Source organism: Apodemus sylvaticus, chromosome 5 (genome assembly GCF_947179515.1).
Source record: "Apodemus sylvaticus chromosome 5, mApoSyl1.1, whole genome shotgun sequence".
In the NCBI taxonomy this organism is placed as follows: domain Eukaryota; kingdom Metazoa; phylum Chordata; class Mammalia; order Rodentia; family Muridae; genus Apodemus; species Apodemus sylvaticus.
The window spans coordinates 69,111,716-69,136,385 of NC_067476.1; the positions used below are offsets into that span (position 1 = coordinate 69,111,716).

Sequence of the window (24,670 nt, forward strand, 5' to 3'; positions counted from 1 at the left end):
CATTCACAAAATGGGACCTAGCATGACTGCCCTCTGAAAAACCAACAACAGCTGAAAGAGTCAGATTCAGACATTTGCACCCAATCAATGGACAAAATCTGCTGATGCCTGTGGTTGAATTAGGGGAAAGCTGGAGCAAGCTGTGGAGGAGGGTGACCCTGTAGCAGGACCAGCAGTCTCAATTGACCTGGACCCTGATATCGCTCAGATACTGGAACACAAAGCTGTCAGCATACAACAGCTGATATGAGGCCCCCAATACAAATACAGCAGAGGACCACAGGTCTTGGTTTAGCCAAAGAAGAAGCACCTATCCCTCAAGAGAATGGTGGTCCCAGGGAGTTTAGAGGTCTGGTGCGGTGGGAGTGGGTGGTTTGGACATCCTTATGGAGACAGGGTTTGGGGAGGTGGTATGGTATGTGGAACATTTAGATGGTGGACCAAGATGTATATAAAATCTTGAGTTTTAAATGAAATAAAAAAAAAAGAAGAAATATTTCCAAACTATGCTTACTGAGGAAAGACAGACAGACAGACAGAAAGAGAAAGAAAGAAAGAAAGAAAGAAAGAAAGAAAGAAAGAAAGAAAGAAAGAAAGAAAGAAAGAAAGAAAGAAAGAAAGAAAGAAAGAGAAAGGAAGGAAGGAAGGAAGGAAGGAAGGAAGGAAGGAAGGAAGGAAGACAGGTCAACTACATAGAAATTAGCAAAGTTAAGCTTTTCTTTTTATTTCAATATATTTCAAATCATGTCTTCTATCATGTTGATTTAACATTTAGAATTATGCATACAAATGAAGACGTACTAATTATATTATATTCAGCAATGAAGTATTATCATAGTTCAAATGTCAGAAGTCTGTAGTCCAGACAGTGCTAGAATCAGTTATGTTTGGATCCTACTATCTGGTTCAGGAAGCAGACATTCTACTATCTTTAGACAGTAGAAAGGCCAAGAAGAGGTCCAACTTTGCATTGTGAGGAAAAGCTCCAATTTCTAAAGGTTCTACATTTACAAATTAATCATTTCTCAAAAATTTTTGCTCCTAATACCATCATTTTGAGGCTTGTAGTTTGAAGATCAAAGGAAGCAAGCCACTTTTTTCAACTGATAAAAATATGCTTCCCAAAAAAATCAGCTCATCTGCTACTATATGAAGTGCAATGATTTTACATTGAGAGTGTCAGCAATGGCAGAAACCACATCTTTGATTTTAACATAACCATCAGGTAAGGCTTCTGTGACTTCTTAATGCCATAAACTTTTTTTTACCTCAGTCTCTGTCTAGTTATCAGGGCTGTATTTTTCTCTACAGCATGCCTAATTTTAGTTCTCTAGTTAACAAAACATTTATACTTCAGACTAAATTTTAGTAATTTATTCTAGAAGATAGCCTGTATATTTTCAATTTCAGAATTTTTTAAGTACATTATACATTTTTGAAGTTCAATTAAAAACTGTTGCTTCAACAAGTATACATTAAAAAATAACAACAACATTAAAAAATAAATGTATTACAAAGTAAACTATGGAGCTTACTATAAATTGTAAGTTATATAATAAAGTGAAATAGTGAATGCTCATTAAACAGAGTGCTCAAAGCTACTAAAAAACAAATATGCATTTTGATTAAATAATCAGAAAATATTTATAGTTGTGAGTACTATGCAATTGTAGTAGACTTACATTGAAATGAATGTGATATTTTGAGGTTTATTGTGTTTATTTTATGTTGATTTTTTCCACAAATATGTATTTACTGTCTTAAAGTACAAATCATAGCCATCTTCTAAGACATCATTGTAATTTTTCAGAAAATAACATATTTGTAAGTGGACATGCACATATGTTAAAATTGCTTAGAACCACATTTTCATTTTAAGTTTTTTCAGGGCCTCTTTCTCATCCTTGTTCCTTAGGCTATAAATCAGAGGGTTCAGCATTGGAATAACAAGAGTGTAAAATACTGACATTATTTTTTTGTATTAATCCAGGAAATGTGAAGAACTTGGCCAAAAATACATGAATACAGTACCCAAGAAAATGGCAGCTGTGGTGAGATGGGATATGCAGGTGGAGAAAGCTTTGAACCTCCCCTCAGTAAAACTGATCTTCAGGAAGGATGATATGATAGCTATAAGAGACAAGAACTCCTGAAATGGTGCTCAGTTCAATGAAAACAAAAACAGTAAATAAGGACAGTTCATTGACTTGTATGTCAGAGCAGGAGAGCAGATAAAGTGGAGGCAAATCACAAACGAAGTAACTGATCTCATTTGAACCACAGAAACATAAACAGAATGGCAAGGTTGTATTTATCAAACCATCTATTTTTGCTACCAGGTAAACCGCAACATGAGCAAGGAACACACCATGCTGGACATGCGCACTATGTAGAATAATTGGTTGGTGATGGCCTGGTAGCATCAAAGGCTACTGATGCTAGTAGTAGACACTCAGAATCTGGAAAGTCATAAAATGTCAAGAATTACAGGGCACAACCAACAAAGGGAATTGATTTCTCTTTAGCTAAGGGATCTACCAGTATCTTGGGTCCAATTGTACAATGGCAGAGATCACAAAGGGACATATTGGTGAGAAAAAAAGTATATGTGTGTTTGGATCTGATCAACTACTTTAATTAAAATTATTCCAAGATTGGCTAGAAGTGCAATGAGATAAACAAGTAGGAATGTGATGAATAGGGCCACTTTTGTGTCAGGGTTATTGGTAATTCCTGAGAAAATGAATTTGTCCCCAGAAGAGTAGTTTACACTCAAGAACCAAATAACTATATTAAAAAATGGGGTACAGAGCTAAACAGAGAATTCTCAACTGAGGAAATTCAAATGGCTATGAAGCACCTAAAGAAATGTTCAGCATCCTAAGTTATCAGAGAAAAGCAAATCAAAACAACCCTGAGATTCCACCTCACACCAGTCAGAATGGCTGAGATGGAAAACTGTGGGAACAGCAGATACTGGAGAAGATGTGGAGAAAGAAGAACACTTCTCCATTGCTGGTGGGATTGCAGGTTGGTAAAACCACTCTGGAAATCAGTTTGGCAGTTCCTCAAAATTAGACGTTGTATTTACTACCTGAGGAGCTAGATATACCACTCCTGGGCATATACCCAGAAGATGCTCCAACATGTAACAAGGACACATGCACCATTATGTTCATAGCAGCCTTATTTATAATAACCAATGCTGGAAAGAACCCAGATGTGCTTCCACAGAAGAATGAATACAAAAAAAAAGGTTCCATATCTATACAATGGAATACTATTCATCTATTAAAAACAATGAATTCATGAAATCCTTACGCAAATTGGTAGAACTAGAAATTGTCATCCTGAGTAAGGTAATCCAATCACAAAAGAAAACAAATGGTATGCATTTGCTGATAAGTGGATGTTAACCCGAAAACTCAAAATAAACAAGTTACAATTCACAGACCATAAGAAGTTCAAGAAGAAGGAAGATCAAAGTGAGTGCTTTGGTTTTTCTGAGAAAGGGAACAAAATACTCACAGAAGCAATTATGGAGACAAAGTGTGGAGCACAGACTGAAAGGCCACACAGACACTGCCTAGCTGGGGATTCACCCTATAAACAGTCACCAAACCCCAATACTATTATGGATGACAAGAAGTGCATGCTGAAATTAGACTGTTATGTTTGTCTCAGGAGGGGCTCTGCCAGAGCATTACAGATACAGAGGCAGATCCTAGCAGCCAAACATTGGACTGAGCATGGATCCCCAATGGAGAAGTTGGAGGGAGAACTAGAAAGGAGGAGCTGAAGGGGTTTGCAGCCCCATGAGAAGAAAGATGATGTAGGCCAGCCAGAGGCCCCAGGGCTCCCAGAGACTAAGTCATCAACCAAGGGGTACTAATGGTTCCAGCCAATAGTCTGGCAGAGGAATTCCTTGTCAGCATCAGTGGGAGGACAGATTCTTGGTCCTATGAAGGCTCAGTAGATGTCCCAGGATAGAGAAATTGAGAGAGGTAGGTAGGAGTGGGATGGATGTAGAGGCATATTCTTGGAGGCAGGGGATGGGAGGATGAGTTGGGGATTTTCTGGGAGCAGGAAACTGGGAAAGGGTACAACGATTGAAATGTAAATGGAGAACACATTCAATGAATAAATAAATAAATAAATAAATAAATAAATAAATAAATAAATAAAGCAAAAGAAAAAACATGCAATTTATTATTTTCTTGTTCTGTATTTTCCCCAGTGAATAAATGAACATCTTAGACAAAGTATGAACTTAAAGTTGATGATAAGCAATTGATCTGTGTCAGAATGAAGACAGAAAATCAATTTTACATTCTAAAATATAATTAATAAAAACATAACATATATTAAAAAATAACTGTATTCCAAACGGATATTAATTAAACCAAGATGTTTGCAAACTTAAATATTATAATCATCCTTCTACTATTTATTTCATTTTGAAGTATTATAAATTCCATACTGCTTTATTACTAACTTTCTGTGATCAATTTTGAGATATAATCCATTTAAAAGGAAATTAAATATTTAGAAAGTAAACACTAGTTGATTTTTCAATCTTTAAATTTTATCTTTAGCTCTCTGTACTTCCAGTCATTACTTCAATATAAAACATGTTTTGAGTGTGTACTGCACTAAACACTTTATTACTAACATCAGTCCTTTGAAAGTAATAAAATATTTCTGATTCCTGGAATTTTATATTACAAATATATAATGTATTAATGTAGTTAAATATATTTTGATAAACAATACATATTTGTATATAATATATATTTATATACAAAATGTTACTAAAGTTAAATATATTTATTTGCATGTAATATAACATCATTTGTATAATGTCAGGTACAATAAGTTTTATATTATATAATGCATTTGTTAGTCTTTTATATACTGTGGACTGAACAACTACTGGGTTCTTGGACATTTATGTTGATAAAACTTCATTGTTTGAGTATCTTGACCATAACTTACAAGCCCTAATATTAAATCCCATTTTATATGAATATATATATATATATATATATATATATATATATATATATATATATATTAAACATTCTCTTCCTCTATAGAACCCTGACTGATTCAAGGAGGTTAATCAGTACAGAAGAAACAGTATGGATTAGGAATAAATAACACTAAAGAGGTCTAAATGGAAAAGAAATCTTAATTTATATTTACCTACATTTACATATTATACATAATATATATTATGTATGTATATTATATCACACATAAGAAAACTCCATTTAGTAGTTGGTCAGGAGAGACTAGGAGGCTTCCAACGCAATGAGGATGGATGTTACCCTGGCTTCCTTTAAGTTGTTGAGATACATCACATATTTCTGAATGCACTTTATACTTAAGACTCAGGACTTGGAAAATTCTAGCTGCATCTGATTCAATTTGTCCGAAAAATGACTAAAATGGTTCATAGTTACATTTATGTCTTTGCATTAACCAACAGGTATATGAATGGATTTAAGCCCTTTCACCAGTAGAGAAATTATGCCTTAAAGTGGAAACCTAACCAACCACCCATGCTTAGTGGAGTCATAAGTCTCAGAGAAGAAACTATTAATGTTAATTTCCTAAATTAGTTATGCTATGTATTGCATTCTTAATGTTAACTCTCATGTTAACAGATAAGTATAGTTTTCTTCTCAACAAAGAAGCTTTATTTGCACCAGAATAAAGACTGATAAAGTATACCTTTGATCCACTTGGACTTGAGCTTTGTACAAGGAGATAAGAATGGGACAATTTGCATTTTTCTGCATGCAGACCTCCAGTTGATCCAGCACCATTTGTTAAAAATGCTGTCTTTTTTCCACTCCATGTTTTTAGCTCCTTTGTCAAATATCAAGAGACCATACATATGTGGCTTCTTTTCTGGGTCTTCAATTCTATTCCAGTGACCTTCCTCCCTGTCTGCATACCAATCCCAAACAGTTTTTATCATTACTGCTCTGTAGTAGAGCTTGAGGTCAGGGATGGTGATTCCCCCAGAATATCTTTTGTTGTGGAGAATAGTTTTTCTATCCTAGGTTTTCTGTTATTCCAGATGAATTTGAGAATTGTTCTTTCTAGATCTATAAAGAATTTATTTGGAATTTTGATGGGGATTGCATTGAATCTGTAGATTGCTTTCAACAGCATGGCCATTTGTACTATATTGATCCTGCTAATCCATGAACATGGGAGATCTCTCCATCTTCTGAGACTTTCTTCGATTTCCTTCTTCAGAGGCTTAAAGTTCTTGCCATATAGACACTTCACTTGCTTCGTCAGGGTCACACCTAAGTATGAAATATTATTTGGGACTATTGTGAAGGGTAACTTTTCCCTAATTTCTTTCTCATCTTGTCTATACTTTCAATAGAGGAAAGCTAAAATCAGACACACCGAAGCTTATAGGGGGGAAAATGGGGACGAGTCTTGAACACATGGGCACAGGGGAAAAGTTTCTAAACAGAACAGCAATGGCTTATGCTCTAAGAACAAGAATCGACAAATGGGACATCATAAAACTGCAAAGCTTCTGTAAGGCAAAGGACATAGTCAATAGGATAAAACAGCAACCAAGAAATTGGGAAAAGATCTTTACTAACACTACATCCGATAGAGGGCTAATATCTAATGTATACAAAGAACTCAAGAAGCTAGTCTCCAGAGAATTAAATAACCCTATTTAAAAAATGGGGTACAGAGCTAACAAGGGAATTGTCAACTGAGGAAACTAAAATGGCTCTAAAGCACCTAAAGAAATGTTCAGCATCCTTAGTTATCAGGGAAATGCAATTCAAAACAACACTGAGATTTGGCCTTACACCAGTCAAAATGGCTAAGATGAAAAACTCAGGGGACAGCAGATGCTGGAAAGGATGTGGGGAAAAAGGAGTACTTCTCTATTGTTGGTAGGATTGCAAGCTGGTAAAACCACTCTGGAAATCAGTTTGGCAATTCCTCAGAAAATTAGACATAGTACTACCTATGGACCCAGCTATACCATTACTGGGCATATACCCAGAAGGTGCTCCTACATGTAATAAGGACACATGCTCCACTATGTTCATAGCTGCCTTATTTATAATTGCCAGAAACTGGAAAGAACCCAGATGTCCCTCAAAAGAAGAATGGATACAGAAACTGTTGTATATATACACAATGGGGTACTATTCAGCTATTAATAACAATGAATTCATGAAATTCTTAGGCAAATGGATGGAACTAGAAAGTGTCATCCTGAGCGAGGTAACCCAATCACAAAAGAATGCACATGGTATGTACTCAGTAATAAATGGAAATAAATAATTTACAATTTACCCAGCACAGAAAGCTCAAGAAGACGGAGGACTTAAGTGAGGGTGCTATGGTTCCTCTGAGAAAGGAAACATAATACTCACAGGAGATATAAGGAAGGCAATGTGTGGAGCAGAGTCTGAAATAAAGGCCACTCAGGGACTGTCCTACCTGGGAATTCATTCTATAAACAGTCACCAAAGCCCGACCCTACTACAAGAAGAATTTACCAAAAGGAACATGCCATGGCTGTCTCCAGAGGGGTCCTGCCAGAGCCTTACAAATACAGAGGCAGAAACTAACAACTAATTATTGGTCTAGGCTTGAGGTCTCCAACGGAGTATCTGGAAGGTGGTGCAGAGGAGCTGAAGGGGTTTATCGCCCCAGGGGAAGAACAATGACTTCGGACACCCAGACACTCCAAGACTCCCAGGGACTGAACCATCAACCAAGGAGTACACATGGTTACAGCCAAAAATGTAGCAGAGGAATGCCTTGTTGGGCATCAGTGGGAGAAGTGGTCTTTGGTCAGGTAAAGGCTCAATAGAGGTCACAACAATGGGAAAGGTACTAGGTGAGGGAATGTGGGAGTGTGATGGGAGTGTGACTGGTAGAGGGGCATATACATGGAGGTAGGGGGTAGGAGGAGGGGTAGGGAATCTTTGGGGAGGGAGGCTTTTTTTGGGGGGGGGGGAAATTGGGAAAGGTTTTACCATTGGCAATGTAAATGAAGAAGATACTCAATAAAAAAAAAGAAAAAAAGAAATGATACCTACTGTAGGATTATATTTTTTAGATAAGACAGGAGAGATATCTCCATGAAATTTCAACAATGTGGTTGTTAGATTACTCACCAATGACAGCACCATTTGGCATACCACAGTGAATAGGAAAAATCCACAGAGAGAAGCTCCCTGCATATTTCTCCAATCTCAAGTGATCATCCATAAAATATTTACATGGAGTTATCTGCATTATATTGATGCTTCAGATTGCATTTATTTATCTATTTGCAAAGATATAATAGTAAAAATTAGTAAATAGTAAATTATTAATAAGCAAATTAGTGATTAGTTAAAAAATACTAAGATACCATGAATTTGAAAGGAAACAGAAGGAGGAAGGCATAGGCAATGATACAATTACTGTTAAATTAAGAAAAATACTAAATATGAAAAAAATAAAACTAGAGAAGTAAAAACAAGATAAAAATATGCAACCTGGTAGGAATGACCAAGGTTTGAAACAAAAATTTTATCAATACAAATAAATATTAACAATAAGGAATATGCTTAACATTCATGTTGATCAAGAAGTTCAGAGGTTACTCTTTCTAACTCTATGAAGAATTGAGTTGGGATTTTGATGGCGATTGCATTGAATTTGTATATTGTGTTTTGGCAAAAGGACCATTTTATCTATATTAATCCTGCCAATCCAAGAGCATGGAAGATTTTTCCATCTTCTGAGGTCTTCTTCAATTTCCTTCTTCAAAGACTTGAATTTCCTGTCATGCAGATTTTTCACTTCTTTGGTTAGGGTCACACCAAGATACTTTATATCGTTTGAGGCTAATGTGAAGGGTGTCATTTCCCTAATTTCTTTCTCAGCCTGCTTATCCGAGTTAGAAAGAACAATTTGCAAATTCATCTGGAATAAAAACAAAAGAAAAAATAACAAAATAAAACAAAACAAAAAACTAGGATAGTTAAAACTATCCTCAACAGTAAAAGAACTTCTTGGGAATGAGTATCCCTGACCTCAAGCAGTACTATAGAGCAATTCTATTAAAAACTGCTTAGTATTGGTACAATGTCAGGCAAGTAGATCAATGGGATAGAATTGAAGATCAGGAAATGGACCCACAGTCCTATTGTCACCTGATCTTTGAGAAAGTAGCTAAAACCATCCAGTAGGAAAAAGATACTGTTTTCAACAAATGGTGCTGGTTCAACTGGAGGTCAGCATGCAGAAGAATGCAAACTGATCCATTCTTATCTCCTTGTACTAAACTGGGGAAGAGCCTTGAACACATGGACACAGGGGAAATTTTCCTGAACAGAACACCAATAACTTATGTTCCAAGATCAAGAATTGACAAATGGGACCTCATAAAATTATTGAGTTTCTGCAAGGCAAAGGACATTGTCAAAAGGACAAATGCAACCAAAAAATTGGAAAAAGATCTTTATCAACCCTACATCCAACAGAGGGCTTACATCCAAGATACACAAAGAACTCAAGATGGTGCACTCCAGAGAGACAAATAACCCCATTAAAAATGGGATACAAAGGTAAACAAAGAAGTTTCACCTGAGGAATATCAAATGGCTGAGAAGCACCTAAAGAACTATTCAATATCCTTAGTCATCACGGAAATGCAAATCAAAACAACCCTGAGATTTCACCTCATACCAGTCAGAATAGCTAAGATCAAAAACTCAGGAGAAAACAAGTGCTGGCAAGGATGTGGAGAAAGAGGAATACTCCTCCACTGCTGGTGGGGTTGCAAGCTGTTACTACCACTCAGGAAATCCTCAGAAAACTGGGCATGATACTACTGGAGGACCCTGCTATGCCACTCCTGGACATATTCCCAGAGGATTTCCCAACATGTAATAAGGACATATGTTCCACTATGTTGATAGCAGCCCTATTTGTAATAGCCAGAAGCTGGAAAGAATCCAGATGTCCCTCAACAGAGTAATGAATACAGAAAATGTGGTATACATACACAATGGAGTACTATTCAACCATTGAAAACAATTCATTAAATTCTTAAACAAATGGATGGAACTGGAGAATATCAACCTAAGTGAGGTAACCCAATAACAAAGGAACACTCATGGTATGCACTCACTAATAAGTGGATATTAGCCTAGAAGCTTGGAATACCCAAGACACAATTCACATATCAAATGATGCCCAAGAAAATGGAAGTAGAGTCGCCTTGTCCTGGAAAGTCTCAGTGCAGCAGTTTAGGGAAATTCAATGACAGGGAAGCAGGAAGGGGTGGATTGGGGAACAGAGGGTGGGAAGTGGGTTTATGGGACTTTGGGGGAGGGGAAATCCAGGAAAGGGGAAACCATTTGAAATGTAAATAAAGAATATATCTAATAAAAAAATGATGACATCAAAAAAAAAAAAAAAGAAGTTCATGGGTAAAACCAAATTTCATAATGAAATGTTTTAGAATCTTGGTTATCTTAATGTATTCTTATTTTGTGCCTACTATTAAACATAGATTCTCCATATCAACATGAGAATTGTCCTTTTAAGTTCTGTAAAGAATTGTGTTGAAATTTTGATGGGAATTTTATTGAATCATAGATTGGTTTTCTGTATTATTTAAAACATTTTTTAAAAAATGTTAGTTTGTTGGGAGGGAAAGATTCAATTTTCATTAAGATTCTTATGTCTAATAGATTGAGCATATTCTAATGAAGGTCATATATCCAAGAATACACAGGCAGCAAAAACTCTATCTTTTTTTGAGGGTGAATAAATTAGTTGGTATAGAAGGAAGAATGGATTTGAGAGAAGGTGGTTGAGCACACACACACACACACACACACACACACACTCCACAAGAACAAATTAACTGGAATCAGCAAACATTGTTTTTGATCTTTCTACAACAACAGTCTTAATTCTCCAATAAAAAGACTCAGGGTAACTAAATAGAAGTGAAAACAGTACCTGTCTTTCTTAAGCACCCAAGAAACACACTTTAACAACAAGTATAGGGTTGGACAACCTTATTTAAAGCAATAAAACAAAGGAAATAAGCTTATTTAGTTATTATAATAGTTGACAAAATTGATATCATAATTGATTTCAACAAAGGAAAATCCATCAAGATGGTATTACAATTTGTAATTTCTTAACAAAAAACAAAGATACACAAGTTTATTACAACTGCTACTATAGCTTATAGCACATATTGATGCTTGCACAGTGGTAGTGGGAGACTTTCATGTTTCTCCTTAAACAAAAAAGAAGAGTTTCTGCTGACTATATATTATTGGATATTTGGCCTTCAATGGAACATCTTCACTCTACAAGGCACTGAAACGTAATGAAAAGTTAATCATCTTCTCTCACAGAACATAGACATTTTCAATTTTTCTTTTCTCTTATAGGCTATTTTCTTTATTTATAATTCACATGTTATACCCTTTCCTGTTTCCCCTCCAGAAACCTCCTACCCATCCCCCTTCCTTCTGTTTCTATGAAGATGCTCCCCCAACCACACACTCATTCCCGACTCCCCATAGAAGACTAAGACAAATGAAATGTTTTTTTTTCAAGAAGATTCATTCATATTGGTAGTGCAATGTAAATCTGTTTAATAAAATTAGTCTTAAAAATGAAGAAACACATGTCATACTTTCAGACAAAAATGATAATTTAGACTAATAACTTAAATAAAATTGAGGAAAAGAATGAAAGAAGTTTATGTGTAACTATCAAGAAAAGTTTTAGTAGAAAGAAGCTCAAAACTGTAAACAATGTATGCTATTGAAATAAACTTACAAGATTTTAAACAACAATACAGACTAGTATCTTATTGGTTAACCAGAAAATAAAGTATTTTTTGTTTACTAATGACTAAAAAATAGTAAAATTAAGTGATCAATAGTACATTTTACAAATACAAACTTTTGTCTGTAATTGGTATAAGAGAAGCTACAATCAAATAGAATCTTTTTATACTTAGAAATCTGAAAGCTAGATAAATGATCTTCTGCAGGGAAGAGGACATGAAAAAATTATTGGCAAGGGCCAAATTATCAATATCTGTGAAAATATACTTACAAGTATATTATACAAACTGAAATATAATGTTTACGAATATATATATACATATATATGTGTGTGTATATATATATATATATATATATATATATATATATATATCCATGTAGGTAGGTAATGGCAATTAGTGAAAAATGACGCAATGAATTTGAAGGGGAGCATGGAAAATTACATGACAGTATTTAGAGGTCAGAATGTGAAGGGAATAATGGAGTTATAAACCCAAAAGTAAAATAAAGCAAAATAAAATGACTGTACATTTGTGATAGTAATTCAACATGTGGTTCCTTATAGACAGCATTGTCATAATGTACATCATTAATTTGTAGACTCTATAATATCATATATCTGTTTAATAAAGCATTTCAAGTAAAAAGTACAGGTTAATTGTGAGGACTTGAATGTTGATGGCATAAAAGTGCCGAAAGTCTACTATATGCATAGCATTACTATAGAGCTATGAGGAGATATTATTTTCTTTTTCAATCTTATTTACCTAGTTCTAATTGAAGAGATTTTGAAATGTTAACTTTTCTTTAGCTGTTCAATGAGAATGAATCAGAGTGCAGAATATTTGTATGAAACTATAGAAAATCCAATCCAAATGGCATAATTTGTAGCTCAGTATCAAAATAAAACATAACCACATATTTATTAGAACTAATAAGGGATTGACTATATATTTAAAAGGTTTTTTAGAATATGAATAATACATGTTAAATTGAAAATGCATTCTAATGGCATTATATTGACTGAGAGTGCAATTTTGAGCTGATGAGCCTCTTGACTGTCTCTTTTACATCTTTGTTTCTTAGGCTGTAGATGAGTGGGTTCAGCATTGGGATCAGGACTGTATAGAGCACAGTTGCTACTTTGACAAGAAGCTTTGAGCTCTTTGCATTGGGTACACAGTAGAGAAGGAGAATAATCCCATGGAAGATGCTGATAGCAGTAAGTTGTGAAGTACATGTGGAGAAGGCTTTTCGGAGTCCACCTTTAGAAGGCATCTTGATGATTGTGACAACTATGAAGACATAGGATGCCATAGTGATAAGAAGGCTACTACCCTCACTTAATATGGAAATCACTAAGCAGACCTTTTGGCTGAAGGATGGATCAGAACAGGATACAGAGATGATGGCTGAGTACTCACAGCCAAAGTGATTGATGATCCCAGGTTCACAATAAGACAGCTCTAGGAGAGTGTATGTGATTATCACAGCACATAGACCTCCCCACATATAACTGCTAGCTACTAGGAGAGCACACAATTGATGAGACATAGCAACAGTATAGAGCAGGGGGTTGCAGACAGCCACATACCTGTCATAGGCCATCACTGCTAACATGAACATCTCTGTAATCACACATGCACAGCCAAAGAAAAACTGTGTCATACATCCTTTTAAAGAAATAGTTCTATGTTCCACAATCAAGATCTCTAACAATTTTGGTGTAAATACACTAGAATAACATATATCTAAAAATGAAAGATGGCTCAGAAAAAAGTACATGGGTATATGAAGCTTAGGGTTGATCCTTCTGACCACAATTATGCCGACATTTCCTACCAGAGTGACTGTGTAAATGGTCATTATTATAAGGAAGATGAGTGGCTGCAGCTGTGGGTATTCTGAGAAGCCCACCAGAATAAATGTGCTTACAGAACTCTGGTTTAACATCACAGGAGTCAAAAACTGAAAAACAGGAAAAAAAAGGAAGGAACTTAATCCGCAGAATTTGGCAGGGTGAATAAGAGATGTGTAGATAAAGCTTGAAATGAACAACAAAGACAGAGGATGGTCGTGCCTTCATAAATGTTCTTCAGTTTAGATTCTTCACATCAAATTCTCTATGACTCTGCATAGAGTCATGACTCTACATCTGTTTTTTAATCCTATATTTTGTTATCTGGAATAAAAATGATTAACTATATGAATTGCATATAAATTCCATATTATTTTTTTCTGATTTTTGAAATGCTTAATAATAGATGATAATTTCCAAGAGGTCGATTAGACAATCATTGAGATCTGTATTGTTGTGTTTTCATGATTCAGAAGTCACCAGTAAAGCTAAATGTAAAGAATAGTATCTGAAAACTAATGAAATAATAAAAACTGGTCATAAAATGCCAAAATAAAAATAAATAAACCTAAGCTTTCTTATAATAAAGTTGCTTTGTTTTAGTTGATATTCATTTACTGAATCATCCAAGGCTACCCTTGTGAATGCTGGACAAGAACTTAGCAATGTAGCTCCACAACATTTTTTTTTTTACTATTTTAAATATTTTAAGACAGTGTCTTTGTTCAGTGCCCAATCTGGTTGGCCTTGATCTTGTTAGACTCTGGTTTCCCTCCAAGATCAAAGCACACTGACACAGTTTCAAACCAAATGATTAGTAATTATTTTTATAGTCTTAACTTCCATTTTCATTAAAAATATTTTCCCTACATGTTTTAACATGAAGCTCCACTGGTACCAAATATAAGCCCTTGACTTTATTTTTAATAATTGACTGAACACCAAAATTAATTTGAACTTCAATTCTATAACTTAGGAGGCCTTAAATATTGACATAGTAGTAGTAGTAGTAGTTGTAGTAGTAGTAGTAGTAGTAGTAGTAGTAGTAGTAGTAGTAGTAGTAGAAAGAGGAGGAGCAATAGTTTTATTTGCTATCCTCACAATACCTAAATACATATCTCACATTTGTTCAGCATCTATACATTATTTTGCTCACTGTTTGAGTATTCTATATATACATATGTGTTAATCAAATTCTTCATTTTCTTCCTTCTCAAATTCTTCACATATAGCCCCATCACTTCAAGATTTTTTAAAACTATTATGGTGCTATCTGTCCTGTACTGAAGTTAATACTAAAATCTGTATCTACTACCTTAGGATAAAATTAAAATAGCCAACAAAATTATGAATTAGAGTACCTGTTATAAATTTGTGACTTGGCATAAGACTTTTAAATCAGAAAGTATACTAGCTGGTCTGAAAAAAATATCTTCATGCATTACTTGTGAGATAAATGGTACATTATTTTATTTTAAGAAGTTTTAGAAAAATTTCAGAATATCAGTTTATTGTTGAATACCAAATCCAGATTGATTTTTCTTCTAATTCTTTATCTGCCTATTACCAATTTATATAGTATTTAGCTGAATTTGCCTTAATTAACACAGGAATGCTCAAATACATAGAATCCTTGACTAAAATTCAAGTTACCATAAATTATTCTAAGTATTTGTGATCATACTGTCTTTCTATATAACATTAAGATTTTGACAAGTTCATTTTTTAAAAAAAATTATCATATATCTGTAGAATTTTAAGATACACACATACCCTTTTCTTGGTAATAAAAGTTATAGGATTGGCATTGTTCTGCATATTTATAACCACAAAACTGAGTAGTCTTAAGCAAGAGAATAAGGAATAATAAGTATGGAATGGACTGAGTAACATTTTAACACTTTGCCTCAAAACAATAAGCATAGTATTTAAAATATATGGGTAATGAAATAAAATTTTGAATATAATAAAGACATTATTTGTAACTAATTAAATTGAATATCTCAACTTCATTTTGGATTGATAATTAATAATGCTCAAAATAGAAATAAAAAAGGCTTTCAACATGTTTGTATTGTAACTCTCTTAATTTTATAAATAAGATACAGTTTTGTACTCTGATGTCCACTGATTTCTTACCAGGACTCTGGGTTGAGTCCTCTGAATTTTCCCCAGGGTTTTCATTCACTATTAGAGAGAAGTATGCTGATCTCCAGTATCTCAATTCATGAGCATTATGGCACATATCAGGATTATTGGAAACTACACAGGAATGTGTACAAATGTGCCTCCATCACTATCCTTTACCTTCCTAGCACTTGTGAAATAGAAAGATCCTTGTCACTTTGTTACAGTATAATTAATGTTTTACTTAGATTTTTATACAATAACTGATAAAATATTGACCATTTTTTAACAAAATTTATGAAATTAACTGTTCTAATTATGGTATTTCTACAGTAATTCGGCTAGTAGCAACAATAAATGAAATGATTCAAACAAAACACAGTATTGCTAGGAATTAAGTATATGTAAGTTAGTACTCAAATGAGTCAGTGCCACTGTCTCAATTCACATTTCTATCTACCACCTCTCAATTTCTACAGAATTTCAAATACCTCCTTGAATATTCAAAATGTTGCAAGAAACTCACCAAAAGCAAAATATTATTGATGTGCATTTGATATTTTGTCATTTTCTTATTAATAAATGTAAACAAATGTCCTTAAAAATTAAATATTTTAAGTTTCTCAAATAAAGATGGAAACTGACCTTTGTAAAGTGATATTAAGTAAGGGAGGGAAATGTCAAACTATATTAAAAGAATCATAAAGATATATAGAAGATGACACAAATTTTAAGCTGTATTCATGATGGCATTGTTTACGAAGAAATAAGTCATTGGCATTGGGGAAAGATACCCTAGAGAATCCTTGCTGATGAGTGTCTTGGACTACAAAGAAATGTATAATTAGAGGAAACTTCATCTTTATTTTTAATTAATAGTTCGTTATTGTGTTCAAAAAGTTTTATGCACATGCATTAAAATAACAAAAATATATCCACAGCTAAGAAAATATTACAAATAGGTCAATTTCAAAATTAAATCTTTATTACATATCTAACATTTAAAGGTAAAATATATCCATCATTATTATCACATGATGCTAGGATTTTGAAATCTTGTAATTTATTCCCAAACACTAATTAATTTATTTTACAGAATCATTATATGTTAGTAGACAATTCTTGTATTGGAAATTTTTATGCCCATCAACATACTGAAATTTGTGCCTTTTAACCCTTCAGTCTACTCTCATCAACTTATCTCCATTATTCTAGTTTATTATTTGATAGTGTTATTAAAGATACCAACCACTAAGTTGTTTAAGAAAAGGGTTACTTTAGGTTACAATTCTATATCACAATTCATCACTAAAGAATGTCAACACACAAACTTAAGCAGGAACCTGGAGGCAAACACTGAAGTAGAGTTCAATGAAAAATGCTACTTACTAAAATTCTTAGATTGGTCTAACCCACAGTAGGAGGGGCCTGTCCCTTCAATCAAGAGAAGACCTTTGGCCAATCTAATAGAAATAACTCTGCAAGTGAGGTTCCATTTTCAGTCTTCTGTGTGTCAAGTTGACAAAAAATAACTAGAACTCCTATTGAAAACCTCAATAAACCAAATTATACTTGATAACATTTTTACTTGCTGAGCTTAATTAGATCTTTTTTGATAAATATGAATTGACTTACACAATCAAGTACTACTCAGCTATTAAAAACAACGACTTTATGAATTTCTTAGGGAAATGGATGGAACTAGAAAATATCATCCTGAGTGAGATCACCCAATCATAATAGAACACTCGTGGTATGCCCTCACTGATAAGTGGATATTAGCCCCAAAGCTCTGAATACTCAAGATACAATTCACAGAGCACATGAAGCTCAAGAAGGAAGACCAAAGTGTGGATACACAGGTCCTTCTTAGAAGGGACAGCAAAATAGACACGGGAGGAGATATAGAAACAAAGTATGTAGCATATACTGAAGGAAGGGCCATTCAGAGACTACCTCACCTGGGGATCCATCCCACACACAGTTACCAAACCAGGGCACTATTGTGGATGCCAAGAAATGCTTGTTCACAGGAACCTGGCATAGCTGTCTCCTGAGAGGCTCTGTCAGAGCCTGGCAAATACAGAGGTGGTTGCTCACAGCCAACCATTGGACTAAGCACAGGGTCCCCAATGGAGGAGTTAGAGAAAGGATTGAAGGAGTTGAAGGGGTTTGCAGCCCCATAGGAGGAACAACAATATGAACCAACCAGACATCCCAGAGCTCCCAGGGACTAAACCACCAACCAAATATTACACATGGAGAAACCCATGGCTCCAGCTGCATATGTAGCAGAGGATGGCCTTATGGAATGTCAATGGGAAGAGAGGCCCTTGGTCCTGTGAAGACACCATGCCCCAGTTTAGGAGAATGCAAGGGCAGGGAGGTGGGAGTGGATGGGTCAGTGGAGGGAACACCCTTATAGAAGCAGAGTGAGGGTGGATGGTTTAGGGCATTTTCAGAGGGGAAACCAGGAAATGGGATAACATTTGAATTGTAAATATAGAAATTATCTAATAAAAATTTCAAAAAAATATGATGTAAGCAGAAAATACATTCACACACAAAAAATTGTATGAATTGACAGTATTTAGTGGATCATGGGCACATTAGGATTACACTGTTGAAGAAAATGATGTACCTTCCTTAATATCTAGTAACTACCCATAATCTTTCCCTTAAACTTAAAGAAAGAGTGAGGGTTAAAATCGTGTGATATTCTTTTGCAAATAATGACCAATGCAGTACTCATGTGTGTTAATCATATATTATATTAAGAAGGCATGGTTCTAAAGCATTCCTTCAAAATCCCTCACTCTTAAATTTTTTCTAGTACTTCTATAATATGACTTGAGCTTTAAGAAGAAGGGTAGTATATCTATTCCTGAACACTCCACACTCACACTTCCCATATTTTGAACAAAAGTCAGTTTCTACAATGATTGTTGTTCACTCTAGAAAGACTCGTCAGGGACAAAAGCTGAGAGGAGCACTAATATATGGGTAAAAGATAGGTGTTCAAAACTGAATATGACATTATATATTTAGCCAAGACAAGAGTACTAAAATCTTTGTAGCTCATGACCTGGCCAACCATAGGCTGTAGACAGAGTTTACAAAAACTTCCTTCTATAAAGCATGGTTAAATGCAAACAGAGCATACTTGATTAACCCCATAAGTGCCATGCTACTGTTGCATTAGTGGTCATATCTTGTGAGAAAGGTAATCATTGCTGTACCACATACAGTGTCTAGGTATGTAGGAACCTTGATGACTTTTCTCACTGTCAGCTTAGATGGAGCCTTCTAGCACTGTGAAACCAAGCCAGCAATATAGAAAATGCTAACTAACAGACAACTTAATTTCTCACTGTCCTTTCTATTTATGTGTGCAGCATCTTTAGCAATAGCATCCTAAGATGTCTTTCCAGTAGAAATCAATAGGTTGTTTGGCCGTGGGATCTGTTGTGGTCTTCCCTGACCACCAATTCAGACAGAGAGTAGTTGTTCCATATGATTATGAGATTTTCATTTAGTAACTTTCTCCTGTAGTCTTATCTATACTTATTTCAATTTCAATTTATTTTTATTAATCAAAATTTTTCTTCATTGATGTTTTATTATATATAAAATGTATGTTTCATCCTATATTCCAAGTTTGGTAAATCCTAGTTCCACACTTTACCTTCACATACCATTCCATCCTAAGCCTTCCAAATCTGATATTCCTTCCTGGAGTGAGACAGAGGATAAAAGTGGTTTAATTCTCTTTATATTCTGATAATTAAGAGTGCTAAACATGTTAAAAATTATTTTTCTTTTTTCTTTTTTTTTTCTTTTTTCTTTTATTCGATATAATTTATTTACATTTCAAATGATTTCCCCTTTTCTAGCCCCCCCCCCACTCCCCGAAAGTCCCGTAAGCCCCCTTCTCTTCCCCTGTCCTCCCTCCCACCCCTTCCCAGTTCCCCGTTCTGGTTTTGCCAAATACTGTTTCACTGAGTCTTTCCAGAACCAGGGACCACTCCTGCTTTCTTCTTGTATCTCATTTGATGTGTGGATTATGTTTTGGGTATTCCAGCTTTCTAGGTTAATAACCACTTATTAGTGAGTGCATACCATGATTCACCTTTTGAGTCTGGGTTACCTCACTTAGTATGATGTTCTCTAGCTCCATCCATTTGCCTAAGAATTTCATGAATTCATTGTTTCTAATGGCTGAATAGTACTCCATTGTGTAGATATACCACATTTTTTGTATCCACTCTTCTGTTGAGGGATACCTGGGTTCTTTCCAGCATCTGGCAATTATAAATAGGGCTGCTATGAACATAGTAGAGCATGTATCCTTATTACATGGTGGGGAATCCTCTGGGTATATGCCCAGGAGTGGTATAGCAGGATCTTCTGGAAGTGAGGTGCCCAGTTTTTGGAGGAACCGCCAGACTGCTTTCCAGAGTGGTTGTACCAATTTGCAACCCCACCAGCAGTGGAGGAGTGTTCCTCTTTCTCCGCACCCTCTCCAACACCTGCTGTCTCCTGAATTTTTAATCTTAGCCATTCTGACTGGTGTAAGATGAAATCTTAGGGTTGTTTTGATTTGCATTTCCCTAATGACTAATGAAGTTGAGCATTTTTTAAGATGCTTCTCCGCCATCCGAAGTTCTTCAGGTGAGAATTCTTTGTTTAACTCTGTACCCCATTTTTTAATAGGGTTTTTCGGTTTTCTGGAGTCTAACTACTTGAGTTCTTTATATATATTGGATATTAGCCCTCTATCTGATGTAGGATTGGTGAAGATCTTTTCCCAATTTGTTGGTTGCCGATCTGTCCTCTTGATGGTGTCCTTTGCCTTACAGAAACTCTGTAACCTTATGAGGTCCCATTTGTCAATTCTTGCTCTTAGAGCATACGCTATTGGTGTTCTGTTCAGAAATTTTCTCCCTGTACCGATGTCCTCAAGGGTCTTCCCCAGTTTCTTTTCTATTAGCTTCAGAGTGTCTGGCTTTATGTAGAGGTCCTTGATCCATTTGGATTTGAGCTTAGTACAAGGAGACAAGGATGGATCAATTCGCATTCTTCTGCATGCTGACCTCCAGTTGAACCAGCACCATTTGTTGAAAAGGCTATCTTTTTTCCATTGGATGTTTTCAGCCTCTTTGTCGAGGATCAAGTGGCCATAGGTGTGTGGGTTCATTTCTGGATCTTCAATCCTGTTCCATTGATCCTCCTGCCTGTCACTGTACCAATACCATGCAGTTTTTAACACTATTGCTCTGTAGTATTGCTTGAGGTCAGGGATACTGATTCCCCCAGATTTTCTTTTGTTGCTGAGAATAGTTTTAGCTATCCTGGGTTTTTTGTTGTTCCAGATGAATTTGATAATTGCTCTTTCTAACTCTGTGAAGAATTGAGTTGTGATTTTGATGGGTATTGCATTGAATCTGTATAGTGCTTTAGGCAAAATGGCCATTTTAACTATATTGATTCTACCGATCCATGAGCATGGGAGGTTTTCCCATTTTTTGAGGTCTTCTTCCATTTCCTTCTTCAGAGTCTTGAAGTTCTTGTCATACAGATCTTTCACATGTTTGGTAAGAGTCACCCCAAGATACTTTATACTGTTTGTGGCTATTGTGAAGGGGGTCATTTCCCTAATTTCTTTCTCAGCCTGCTTATCCTTTGAGTATAGGAAGGCCACTGATTTGCTTGAGTTGATTTTGTAACCTGCCACTTTGCTGAAGTTGTTTATCAGCTGTAGGAGCTCTCTAGTGGAGTTCTTTGGGTCACTTAGGTAGACGAGATCATGTCGTCTGCAAATAATGATAGTTTGACTTCCTCCTTTCCAATTTGTATCCCTTTGACCTCCTTATGTTGTCGAATTGCCCGAGCTAGTACCTCAAGTACAATATTGAAAAGATAAGGAGAAAGGGGGCAGCCTTGTCTGGTCCCTGATTTCAGTGGGATTGCTTCAAGTTTCTCTCCGTTTAGTTTGATGCTGGCTACCGGTTTGCTGTATATTGCTTTTACTATGTTTAGGTATGGGCCTTGAATTCCTGTTCTCTCCAAGACTTTAAGCATGAAAGGATGCTGAATTTTGTCAAATGCTTTTTCAGCATCCAATGAAATGACCATGTGGTTTTGTTCTTTGAGTTTGTTTATGTAGTGGATTGTATTGATGGATTTCCGTATATTGAACCAACCCTGCATTCCCGGGATAAAGCCTACTTGATCATGGTGGATGATCGTTTTGATGTGTTCTTGGATTCGGTTGGCAAGAATTTTATTGAGTATTTTTGCATCGATGTTCATAAGGGAAATTGGTCTGAAGTTCTCTTTCTTTGTTGGATCTTTGTGTGGCTTTGGTATCAGCGTAATTGTGGCTTCGTAGAAGGAATTGGGTAGTGTTCCTTCTGTTTCTATTTTGTGGAATAGTTTGAAGAGTATTGGTGTTAACTCTTCTTTGAAGGTCTGATAGAATTCTGCACTGAAACCATCTGGTCCTGTGCTTTTTTTGGTTGGAAGACTTTCTATGACTCCTTCTATTTCTTTAGGCTTTATGGGACTGTTTAGATGGTCTAGTTGGTCCTGATTTAATTTTGGTATTTGGTATCTGTCAAGGAAATTGTCCATTTCCTCCAGATTCTCCAGTTGTGTTGAGTACAGGCTCTTGTAGTAGGATCTGATGATTTTTTGGATTTCCTCAGTTTCCGTTGTTATGTCTCCCTTTTCATTTCTAAGTTTGTTAATTTGGATACTTTCTCTGTGCCCTTTGGTCAGTCTGGCTAAGGGTTTATCTATCTTGTTGATTTTCTCAAAGAACCAGCTCCTGGTTTTGTTGATTTTTTGTATGGTTCTCTTTGTTTCTACTTGATTGATTTCGGCCCTGAGTTTGATGATTTCCTGCCTTCTACTCCTCCTGGGTGAAATAGCTTCTTTTTGTTCTAGGGCTTTCAGGTGTGTCATTAAGTTGGTAATGTATGCTCTCTCCATTTTCTTTTTGGAGGCACTCAGGGCTATGAGTTTTCCTCTTAGCACTGCTTTCATTGTGTCCCATAGATTTGGGTATGTTGTGTTTTCATTTTCATTGTGTTCTAAAAAGTCTTTAATTTCTTTCTTTATTTCTTCCTTGACCAAGGTGTCATTGAGTAGAGTATTGTTCAATTTCCACGTGTATGTGGGTTTTCTGTTGTTTCTGTTGCTATTGAAGACCACTTTTATTCCATAGTGATCAGATAGGAGGCATGGGATTAGTTCTATCTTCTTATATTTGTTGAGGTCTGTCTTGTGACCAACTATGTGGTCGATTTTGGAGAAGGTACCATGAGGTGCTGAAAAAAAGGTATATTCTTTTGTTTTAGGATAGAATGTTCTATATATATCAGTTAAATCTAATTGGTCCAAAGCTTCAATTAGTTTCATTGTGTCCTTGTTTAGTTTCTGTTTTCCTGATCGGTCCATTGAGGAAAGTGCAGTGTTGAAGTCACCCACAATTATTGTGTTAGGTGCAATGTGCATGTTAAAAATTATTAATGAATAACTTGAATGTCTTTTTGGGACTGTCAATTGAAAAGGTTTTTTCTTCATTTCTTTCCATATTCTAGATAATAATCCTTTGCCTCTTGAACAAAAACTCTTGTTAGGCTTCAGTTCTCTGAGCCCTCCCTTAGCAGAGTAAAATAAGCAGCAAGAGACCTGGTTATCTAAAACTATAACCTGTGATATAGTTCTAACTCCTTTTAAAGTTTAATTTGTAACTATATACCTTAATCTTGGGGTATATAAGTGGCATTTAAACTATAGAAATGATACGGCATATTTGAGATATATATCTGTAGTATCAGTTGGTAACTTTAACATCAATAGCATGATGCAGATGCTCCAATAGTTAGATTTTTATCATTAATCAGACTAATCAGAACCATCCAAAAGTTTAAAACATTCAATAAATTTGATTATCATATTTGTTTGTTCTCTATATCCCTCTAATAAAAAGAGGCAGTTTATGGAGGAACTCTTGACATATAACAAATAAGTTTATAGATACAGAAATTTTGTTACATATATGCCATACAATTGATTATCAATAAAGGATATCTTTTAAAGAAATGAATATTTTATTACTATTATTATGTTGTTACAGTTAATGATTTATTTATTGTTATCTCAGTCACTATTTCAGAACTCTACATTACTAAAAACTGTGGGTAACATTCTTTTCCTATCCTTGCTACATGATTTACTTTGAATGCTTAAGTAATAACTTAAACTGTGGTGCAGAGATTAAAGGAAAGGCCATCAAGAAACTGCCTCACCTGGGGATCCATCCTATATACAGTCACCAAGCACAGACACAGTCTTGGATGCCAAGAAGTACATGTTCTCAGCCTGATATAGCTGTCTCCTGAGAGGCTCTGCCAAAGCCTGACATATACAGAGACTGATGCTCACAGCCAACCATTGGACTGAACACCCCCAATTATAGGAGATGAAGGGGTTTGCATAGGAAGAAAAACAATGTCAGCCAATCAGAACACCCAGGGTCTAAATCACCAACCAAGGAGTACACATAGAGAGATGGGACCCATGGCTCCAGCCACATAAGTAGCAGAGGATAGACTTGTGGGGCATAATTGGGAGAAGAGGTTCTTGGTCCTATGAAGGCTAAGTGTCCCAATGTATGGGATTGCAAGTGCATGGAGTCTGGAGTGGGTGGGTGGGTAGGTGCTAACATTCATAGATGCAGAAGGGGATGCGATGGGAAGTTTCTGGAGGGAGGAATGAGGAAATGACATAAGATTTGAAGTGTAAA

At 35.4% G+C, this 24,670-nt stretch overlaps 1 protein-coding gene across 1 annotated transcript; it reads right to left on the reverse strand.

The window, feature by feature from the left end:
* Positions 1-12,887: 12,887 nt before the first annotated feature.
* Positions 12,888-13,832, reverse strand: LOC127684335 (olfactory receptor 1165-like). Its single transcript, XM_052181281.1, has one exon. It carries the CDS (start codon positions 13,824-13,826, stop codon positions 12,888-12,890), a length of 939 nt encoding a protein of 312 aa, XP_052037241.1. The 5' UTR covers positions 13,827-13,832.
* Between the last annotated feature and the right edge of the window lie 10,838 nt (positions 13,833-24,670).